The sequence below is a fragment of the Aquarana catesbeiana genome, linkage group LG06 (genome assembly GCF_042186555.1).
Source record: "Aquarana catesbeiana isolate 2022-GZ linkage group LG06, ASM4218655v1, whole genome shotgun sequence".
NCBI lineage: Eukaryota > Metazoa > Chordata > Amphibia > Anura > Ranidae > Aquarana > Aquarana catesbeiana.
In genome coordinates this window covers 405,864,166-405,874,979 of record NC_133329.1, presented here as the reverse complement: position 1 = coordinate 405,874,979, position 10,814 = coordinate 405,864,166, and the positions used below count along the sequence as shown (strand labels likewise).

Below are 10,814 nucleotides of genomic sequence, written 5' to 3'. Positions count from 1 at the left end.
CTCGTTTTTCCAGAAGCAAAAAAATGGGTTCAGACGCAAACGTTTTCCACGTTTCAGACGCCAAACGCCGGTACCGCGTTTAGCCGCGTTTGCGTTTATAAGTGTTTTTAAAGGATCATTTTACGATGCGAATTTGGGGCCCCATATCTCTGGGTCACTTGATGCTAGGAACCCCAAATTTGGAGTGCAAATACAGTGGAACTAGCACTAAAACATATCCAAATTTGAGGTTCCTAGCCACAAGTAGCTCTGAGATACGGAGCCCCAAATTCGGGTCACAAAATGTCATTCTCTGCTGCAGAAAAGTGCTTGACATTTTGCGACCCAAATTTGGGGCCCCTTGGTGCTAGGAACCCCAAATTTGGTGTGCTAACACAGTTGGACTAACACTATAATATATCCAAATTTGGGCTATGTTGTAGCTAGGAACCTCAAATTTGGATATGTTGTAGTGCTAGTTGCCCTGTGTTAGCACACCAAATTTGGGGTTCCTAGTTCCGAGATACGGGGCCCCAAAGTTGGGTCGCAAAATGTCATTCTCTGCTCTGCAGACGCTTCTACATGCAAACGCGGTAAAAGGCGGTTAAACGCAGCTAAACGCGGCATGCAAACGCGGCAAAACGGGCGTTTCTAAACGCCGGTTTCAGCTTTTAAAAACATGTGTTCAGCAGAGTTTGCACCGGCGTCTCGTGTGCATGAGGCCTTAGACACAAAATCCAGCAGGAGCTCCAGAGTATAAAAGAGAAGAGAGGCGCCTCTAAGTGTAGCAATATGTTGCTAAATGTTGTACCTTCATTAAATGTAACCATATCGCTACACTTGGAGGCGCCTCTCTTCTCTTTTATACTCAGTTGTGACATGACGCTACTTGTATATCAAGACATCGCTTGTATATCAAGACATCGCTTGTATATCAAGTCAAAATGTATTAAAAAATGTTGCTTGTCTTGCAAAACGCTCTCAAACCAAGCTACTCTCAAACCAAGGTTTTACTATATTTCCTGTATAGGTATGCTGGGGCAGCCACAAGCCTGCGTTAGTAATCATTTTAGGGAAAGACTGTTACCTGTGTTTGTTTGTCATGCTAAGTTATTTAAGTAAAGCTTTTGAAACTTTGTCCTTGCCTGGTCTGAAGTTACTGAAGGGATGCAATGCAACCGGGACACTTAGGGGTTTATTTACTAAAGGAAAATCCACTTTGCACTTGGAAGTGCAGTCGCTGTAGATCTGAGGGGGACATGCAAGGAAAACAAAAAACAGCATTTTTGCTTGTACATGATTGGATGATAAAATCAGCAGAGCTTCCCCTCATTTCAGATCTACCCCCCAGATCTACAGCGACTGCACTTTCAAGTGCACTTCCAAGTTTACTACTTTAGTAAATCAACCCCATAGCCTACAGCTGGGGCCAGTTGAAACACCTTGGGGTATGAAGACAGCTCCGTAAGCGTTAATACAGTGTGGAGTACAAGCAAGTGGTTACCAAAGGTACTGAAGGTTTAAAAAGCGACCTCTAGTAAGAGTGTACATGTGGCAGGTGGGATAGCCTCTTGAAGGAAGGAGTTGTTGTCGGCACCCTCTCTGTGAGCAGTCCGTCACCTATGGCAACATGAGCAAATCTGCACCACAAAGGTACTCAGCCCATGCACAGGTACAGAAGATGAAGAGTTAGGTTCCATTCACACCTGAGCATTTTGTAGCTTGAAGCCTGAAGCTACAAAACGCTTGAGGGGAAAAAATACATTATTCTCTATGGAGATGGTTCACATCTCCACTCCAAGTCGCCTGAAGCTCAAACAAGTTCTGGACCCTTTTTTGTCGCTCGAATCGGGCATATTTGGGCGTTTTTGGAGCAGGAAGCAGATGGCAAAATCTAAAAACATAGCAACAAATGATGAAACAGATGATCATTTTTTCCTATTGGCTAATAAAAAAACGGCAAAGCTCAAAAGGCTGCATGGAAACACGCAAATATGCCCGACAAAACGCCAGAAAAAATGCTCAAAAACGCTACTCTCAGGTGTGAATGGGGCCTCAAAGTAAGTGCACGCATAGAGTCAGTGCTAGGTGCATGGTGCGACCCCATACTGTTACTAGGAGTGAGGTAGCTGAGATACGCTGGACAGGTGGAGAGGGCATTGGCTCTGCGTGTCCCTCCTAAAAGCAATGCGTAACAGTGGTGCTGTATATTCATATCGAGAGAGAGTCAACTAAAGTTCAGTCATCTGTGCAAGCAAAGGTACCCCATGTGTTGAAGAGTGATCTGAATTAAGCGCCTAGCATAGCCCAGAAGAACCTACCCCAGAGTAGGTCTCCTATGTGACCCTTGGTTGTCGCCCAGCGAGGAGAGGAGACACCACCTGCCTACCCCCCACAAACCTACACATGTAACGGGGCCAAGAGGAAAATTGGGAAAATATCACCCAGTATCAGTAAGTGCCTCAGCATGGACCGGCATGACAGTATTTCATGAAAGATACAGATTTAAAACAAATCTTTTGTAATTAAATAACACATTAAAGAATTAGAGCTCCTTGCTTTTTTAAAAATATATATAAATGTCCCCCCAGACCCCCAATTCTTGCTCAAATACTTACCTTCAATTCAGAGTTGTCTTCTGTAGTACCTTTCCTCTGAAACGAGACATTTGGGTTTTATAAGAAAAACAAACATATATACTCACGTCTATGTCCCATGTCAAGTTCTAAGACCTATGATCACTCAGTTCTCGGTCAGTTCAGAATAGAGAGTGATGACTGTCAGTCACTGCTCTCCACTCTGCTCCTCTAGCGCTCACTGGAGTGCCGGTGTCATGTACTTAATAGGAGACTGAATTGACAAGCAGGAACAGTAGTAATGTTCGGGGGACTGGTCCAGACTAAAGGGGCACTTCACTTATGTTGATGGTTCTGGATAGGTGACTTGTCAGGACTCTGGAACATACATAGTGTACAGAGCCGGTGCAGTAGACAGCCAGGCAAGCACTCGAGTAGTACCGGGAGCCAGGATCAGAGGCAGGAGCAGAGTCTCAGGAATAGCCGGGGTCGTGACCAGGCCGGCAGATGATGTCCTTGGAGACGAAACGCATCGGGACGGTCCCCACTGCTGCTAAATAGATTTTATACCAGCGCTGTTTTATTCTCAATCGTATGAGTGTTTTTACTTTATTAAAGTTTACCCTTGTTTTACGGAATTACGCTATGTGGTCCCCTTTTGCTTCCTTTTTTGGTATCCTCTACATGTCTGTGGATTTCTGAGTTTTGGTCCGTATGTGATACCATGCTCCTCACGTTTCCATCTGGCTGCTAATCGGGAATACCTGCTTGAGGATCCATAGTCCATTCACCTTTACCCAAGCCTGTTTGACACGCAGAGCATACGCTCTGGCGTGTTCAAACAATCTGGTAAGCCTCCCCTTCACATGGTGGTGGTTTTCTACACAATTATATAATCCATCCTTTGCAAGAATTCTTCACACAGAGGTCTTCATTAGTGAATCTCACATCTTCAACCATATAGACTGGGACTATATTCACATCAATTTCTTTGCACTTTGCACTGCACAATTTCTTTTCTTTGGACTTTATTTGACTCTTTTACACATATTTATGTTTTTTTTATTCACTTATTATATATTTTTTTTGGAATTCAGTGCCATCAAGAGTCACTGTCTATACTATTTTTGGCATATCACTTTTTAGCGCCACACTTTGTTGTTTTCGGCAGTGAGGTTCCAAATCATGGGCAGAGCCAAAGTCAGGAACGGAGCCGGGTCAAGGGTAAACAGCAAGGCAGAAAGAGAATCCAAGGTCAGGTCAAGAACACGCCAGATCAGCAACGGGGAGAACATGTCGGATCAATCAGGCATTGGATACAGCTGAAGATCAGTCAGTAAAGGATATGGGAATGAGCTCCTTTTAAATAGCCTGCCTGGCGCCATGAGGGATCGTGCCTGGGCGAATGCGTGTCCGCAATTGCGAATTCCCATGCTCATGCACGCGCATGTTAGCCGTTCTTATAGCTATACCTTGCGCATATCTATGCACCAGACATTTCACAGGAATTCCCTGACAGCCGAGCTGGAGAGAGGGTGGGTGCAGTTAGCTGTGCCCTGGGAGCCAGAACAAGCTGTCAATCAGGCAGCTGGGTGGATCCTGACAATTTTATCGGGTTCCTTCTAAGGCCTGAAGCAGCTCTGCCTTTTATTGAAAAGCCAGTGGCGTGCAAACACACCTCAAAAACTTCCACCCGGTGCCAAAAAAAAGTGCTCACACATAGAGAGTGAAGCACAAAAACGTGCAACGGGTGTTCAGAGTCCTCCACTAGGGAAAGACCTTACCCTGATCCCCCCGGGCTCCAGACAGGGACTGAGGTACTCAGACAATGGGTCCATCTGGCCGAAACCAGGCGGACCCCCGTTTACTGGAAGGTCTGCCGAAACAGACCAACCCAAGTACAAGTGGGGCTCCCCCGAAGGGAGACCCCCAAAGGAGAGGAGGAACCAAGCCAGAAGGCCTATGTCCACCCCTTCCCAAGACTTTCAGAGTAGGCCTGAGGACCCACACCCTACTCATCACACTGTGACAAAACGTGTATACATCACAAACAAAAAAATACAAAAAGGTGACAAACACAGGGGTGAATAAAAGAGTGAGGGGGATAGTAGGATGGGAGAGTTAAAGTGACCATTGTGCAATACAATGGCCGGCCCTCCGGCCAGGCATGAAAATTTCCCCTGGTCCCAGCCGAAAGGCTCGGCCCAAGAGGCAGGTGTGAAAAACGTGTGTAGTAGTGAAGTGACCATGGTGCCATAAAATCAAGTGCATAAACACAGTGACCATACGGCACCCTTGAACTGCCACTTCAGGGGCACATTCACCACTGGCTTTTCAAAGCAACCCTGACCCACAGCCCAGACCACAGCAGCCCCCACCCCAACCAGGAAGGCCTGGAGTTCAGGAAACTTGGTGAGAGTCCTTTACCATCAGGCTCCACCGTCATTCCGTTCCTCCTGCCTAATTATATTCGGGAGATACTGACCACTCCCCCCCTGAAGGAGGAGTAAGCGTTCTCTCCCAGAAAAACTGGCTGGAGCTAGAGCTACCCCAATCTAGGCCAGAAGGCCAGGGGCCCGACCCTCTGGATCAGACCCCGTAGTTCTCCATCCCCATCAGAAGGCTTCCCTTTCAGCTACAAACCACTCCAGATCACCTTTACTCCAGCAGGCTTTGCATAGCAACCGCCATCCCTTCACTATTTCGCCATAGATCAGGGACGGAAGCAAGCACCACCTCCTGGAAACTGATAAGAACAGATACTACACTTGATCTTAGCCAAAAGGCCGAGAAGCTCTGCCACATCAGCTGACAGCGGGCTATAGCTTTATAAGCTGACTCTGGGTGACATGAGTGCTAAAGTAAGTGTCACGTACCTGGTGGTGGAGTCATGCAGAGGTAGGCACCTCTTACACCTCTTAGCCGGACTGTAGGGGGTTGAGAAGGTTGTTGTCCATGAAGTAGAGACTCATTCGGTATTCGACAAGGCGTTCGATGAGCTTTGAGGCAAATGGGAGCAGGGAGATGGGTCTTAAGTTATTCAAACAGGTGGGGTCTAGTGAGGGTTTTTTAAGTATGGGGGTAACCAGTGCATGTTTGAGCGGGGAAAGAAAGGTGCTGGAGGAGAGGGAGAGGTTGAAGATGTGGGTTAGGGAGTTTAAGATAGAGTGGGAAGGTGGTCACAGTAATAGTGAGGGGACAGGTGGTGAGGTGGGCCATGGAGAGGAGTTTATCAACTTCATCGGTGGTAACTGGGCAGAAGGAGAGTATTGAGTGTGGATTTTTAACCTGATGTGTTGGGTAGGGGAGGAAGTTGAATGCAGGATATCTGCTTGCGAATTGTGTCGATTTCGCTTTTGAAATGGTTGGCAATCTGTTGAGCGGTAAGCAAGTTGGTGGGTGGGGGCAGTGGGGGGTGAAGTAAGGAATTAAGTGTAGAAAAGAGTTGACGAGGTTTGAATGAGAGGGTTTTGATGAGAGTGTTGTAGTAGGTTTGTTTAGCAGTGTGGAGGCAGGAGTTGTATTTGAGAAGTGTAGATTTGTAGAGGGTAAAATCTTGCAGGGATTTAGGTTTACGCCATGCTCGCTCAAGAGCATGGCTGCTTCTCTTGAGACTTCTGGTGTCTTCTGCTTGCCAGGGTTGTGGCAGATGGGGCCTGGTTCTGCGTGTAGAAAGAGGAGCAAATACATCTAGGGAGGATGACAGGGTGTTGTTGTAGATGGAAGTGGTTAGCTCTGGGCAGGACAGGGGTGTGATTTTGTCATAAAGGCCATCAGTAGCAGAATGAAGAAGGGAAGGGTTGAGGTTGCGAAGGTTTCTGTGGGTAGTGGTTTGTGGGTTGGCAGCATGGTAGGTAGGAGACAAGGTGAGTGTGAAACGTATAAGGTTGTGATCAGAGAGAGGAAAGGGGGTGTTAGAGAGGTTGCAGGGAACTAAATGGGACTATATTACAGAAATGAATTCTCAAAAGAATTGTAACTACATGTGAAAGGCAAATTATTAAAAAGTACTTCTAATCTCACTTTGTAGACTTGGAGGGAGTAAAGAAGGGTGTCTGGAGTCATCTTGGCCAGTGGAGGTAACTCTGCTTGCACTGCTGCCAAGTTGCTATTTCCATAAAAGAACAATAAATCGAGTAACAGAAAAAAAAAAAATTCTCACTATTGTTTTCTATACAACATGCTGACACTTCTAGGTCACAATAGTTTGGTTCCTATATCAAAGCCTGGTGACAGAATATTATGTGCAGTCTTATCTATCAAAAGCTATAGTCAGCATGCACTTTACCAAACATAAAAAGCATCTGAAATTCGCATGGATTACGGGGTTATGTATCACATTTATATTTGCAATTCAAAAAAATAATCCTGTGGATTGTGACTTGAAAGCCAATTATGATGAAGTTTCTTCGATAGACGTCGAGTGCAAACAACGTCTATATGCATCTCTGGAAATACTTCCATCAAACAAGATTAACTGTTCCAGAATTTTAAGAGGGGACGGAGATGCCATAAACACAGCAGTACTTGATAAATTATTGGTGGCCAACAGGCATATTCCTTTTACTGAAGATCAATATGTAAACTTAACCACAGACTGCGTGAAATATAAGAAGATTCGTAAATTTATCACATTTTCACTGAGCCGAGAAGAAGAAGCATTCCCCATTGCTTATTCCATGGTGATCCATTACAAAATTGAGATGTTCGAGAGGCTTTTGAGAGCCATTTACACCCCCCATAATATTTATTGTGTCCATGTTGATGAAAAATCCCCAGAGAAGTTCAAGACGGCAGCGAAAGCCATAACGTCTTGCTTTGATAACGTCTTTGTGGCATCCAAATTGGAAAAGGTGGTCTATGCTTCGTGGTCAAGAGTACAAGGCGATCTCCACTGCATGGAGGATCTGTTGAGAAGCAACATTCAGTGGAAATACCTTCTAAATACCTGCAGAACAGACTTTCCCATTAAGACCAATGCTGAGAGTGTGAAAGCTCTTCAACTTTTAAAGGGAATAAACAGCATGGAGTCCAAACCACCGCCTTCTTTTAAGAAGAATCGTTGGTTATTCCATTATAAGGTTGGCCTTCATATATCGAAAACTGAAATAAGAAAAGAGCCACCACCTGACAACATTACAATGTTCGCTGGGAATGCTTACAATGTCACGACTAAAGACTTTGTAAGAACGGTCCTTACTGATCCTAAGGTAAGAAGGTTGATTGAATGGTCGAAAGACACTTACAGTCCGGATGAACACCTTTGGGCAACCTTGCATCGCATGCATGGAATTCCTGGTTCTGTTCCGAGTCATAGAAAATATGATACATCTGGTCGACAAGCTATTGCCAGACTGGTAAAATGGGGTGATCTGGGGGAAGAGAGCAAGGGGGCAGCCTTTGCGCGCTGTAATGGCATTTATAGACAGGGAGTCTGTGTTTATGGAACTGGGAACTTACCATGGATGATACAGCAACATCACCTGCTTGCCAACAAGTTTGATCCCTTGGTGGACAATAATGCAATCCAATGCCTAGAACAGTACCTGAGACACAAAACTCTTTCTGGCACAGACCTATAGAAAAAAAAAAATAAAGGAAAAAAATGTATACATACAGTATATATATATAGATATATATCTAGATATATCTAGATATATATGTAGATATATCTAGATATATATGTAGATATATCTATATATATATCCATATATGTCTATATATATATATATATATATATATATATATATATATATATATATATATATATATATATATATATATATATATATATATATATATATATATATATACATAAATGTATTTCCAAGCCTCTGTTTTAAACAAGGGATGTCTTTCATGCCTCGTCGTAGCATTAAAGTTGATTAAAAAAAATGAAAGGGACTTTATAAAATAACAAATAAAATGTAAAACATTTTAAACACCCCCCCCCCCCATCCTCCCATGATCAAGTGCAAATTGTGAACGCATACGTGGCACGCATGTGAGGCGCCCATGGAGATTTTTACCGTAGTTTGGCACAGTTCCACAGGCTTTCACAATTTTAAAGTGTGACATGTTAGGTATCAATTTACTTCATCATCTTTTTATATTTTACAAAAAAAAAAAAATTGTATTTAACCACTTCAACACCGGGCGCTTTTACCCCCTTCCTGCCCATGCCAATTTTCAGTTTTCAGCACTCCCACACTCACAATTGCGCGGTCATGCAGCACTGTACCCAAACTAAATTTGTATCCTTTTGTTCACACAAATAGAGCTTTCTCATGGTGGTATCTAATCACCACTTTTTTTTTTTTTGCTAAATAAATGAAAAAAGTTCGAAAATTAAAATAAAATAAAATGTTTTTCTTTGTTTCTGTTATAAAATTTTGCAAATAAATAATTTCTTCTATCCTATAATAGTTTCTTCATGAATTTAGGGCAAAATGTATTCTGCTACATTTCTTTGGTGAAAATAACCCAAATCCGTGTATATTATTTAGTCTGTAGGAAAGTTATATCTATACTCTATCTGAAAACTGATCAATCCTAATGTACATAGTCAAGGCTGATCTCATTTCTTGAGGCCCAAAAATGCCAGGACAGTACAAATACCCCCCAAATTACATTTTTTTTTTTTTGAAAGTAGACAGTCCGAGGTATTTAGTAAGAGGCATGGCGAGTTCAAGTTGTTATTTTTTGTCATAAGTTTTTGAAAAATTAAGAAAATATTTTTTTTTCTTTTACATACTGTCACCAGTGAAGTATAGCATCATCGTATGAGTGTGGTGGTGATAGTATGAAAAAAAAAATTTTTTTTTTTCAATTTTTTAAATTTCTCTATTTTTTTTTTTTTTTTTTTTAGTATATACCATATTTATAACACATACTTTTTTCCCCTTAAAATCAGGGGAAAATCGTGGGTGCATGTTATACGCCGATCCCCGCTGTCTGGAAGAGCAAGCGCCGCCGATATACACATAGCCGAGTGTACTGTGATCTTGGCTAGGCTCGGCTCCGCTCGGCTCCGCTCGGCTCCACTCGGTTCCGCTCGAAGTCACGCCCAGTCCCACCATTGGACCTGTGTTATGTCCATCATATGAGCCGGGCAAAGGGGCGGGACTGGGCGGGACTGCGGGAGGAGCCGAGAGGAGTCGAGTACACAGGACATCCGGCTCTGTGTATCTCGGCGGCGGTAATTTTAAACGATAAGGCTGCAATGACACTGACTGGGCAAGAAGGATGCAATGACACTGGGCAAGCCTGCAGATGGACACTGGTAAAGCTGCATTGATGGGTATTTAAATGTAAGTTTTTTTCCTTAAACTTCCCTCCTCAAAGTTTTTTTCCTTAAAATTCCCTCCAAAACTTGGGGTGAGTGTTATACGCCGGCGCGTGTTATACGATTTTTTTTTTAACACACTTTGACCAGACCAATATAATGTTACCATAGTAACATTGTACTACTCTGGGGTAGTAATCAGTATTGTTTTTTTTTTTTTTTACACATTATGTTTGCATATAGCAATGAATTTCATTGCTATATGTAAGCATTTTACTGAATGAAATTGATTTGTTTGTTTAGTTGTGATCAGCTGTGATTGGCCAGAGCTAATTGCATGGCACAGATGGGCTGTGATTGGCCCAGTCTGTACCATGTGATCACACTGACCAATCACAGCTAGCAACACAATTGTACAGAATGGATGGCTTGAAAGGAAGCCATCCATTGTTTACAACTGTCATGTGACCTGCTGTGATTGGTTACAGTGGTCACATGGTACCAGCAGTGATCAATCCTCGGCTCCAGTGGACGCAGCCGGTGACAGATTGCGCTGCTGCGTGGCCACGCACGGGGTGCCATCCGGCAGGATGCCATATGACGTGCACATGGATCAATGTGAGGTTCCTGCCAGCATCCTTTTGCCATAGGCCCAGCTGGAACTGGTTAATTGTGCTTGTGCACACTAGAATTCATTCAAGTTTACATTTTTCTGAAAAAAAGAATTGCATTTGAAAAACCACTGACATAAAAAATTGTAACACCCACCATTTTATTCTCTAGGGCCTCTGCCTAAAAAAAAAAAATAAATAAATATATAATATATATATATATATATATATATATATATATATATATATATATATCATGTTTGGGGGGGTTTTAAGTAATTTTCTAGCAAAAAAAAGTAGACTTTACATACCGTATATACTCGAGTATAAGCCGAGTTTTTCAGCACATTTTTTTTGTGCTGA

At 43.0% G+C, this 10,814-nt stretch overlaps 1 protein-coding gene and 1 pseudogene across 1 annotated transcript; one reads left to right on the top strand and one right to left on the bottom strand.

The window, feature by feature from the left end:
• Positions 1–5,221: 5,221 nt before the first annotated feature.
• On the bottom strand, positions 5,222–5,353 carry LOC141101858 (U2 spliceosomal RNA; annotated as a pseudogene).
• A 905-nt stretch (positions 5,354–6,258) lies between these two features.
• On the top strand, positions 6,259–8,137 carry LOC141147249 (beta-1,3-galactosyl-O-glycosyl-glycoprotein beta-1,6-N-acetylglucosaminyltransferase 3-like). Its single transcript, XM_073634447.1, has one exon. The coding sequence runs from the start codon at positions 6,833–6,835 to the stop codon at positions 8,135–8,137; it is 1,305 nt and encodes a 434-aa protein (XP_073490548.1). The 5' UTR covers positions 6,259–6,832.
• The last annotated feature ends 2,677 nt before the right edge of the window (positions 8,138–10,814 follow it).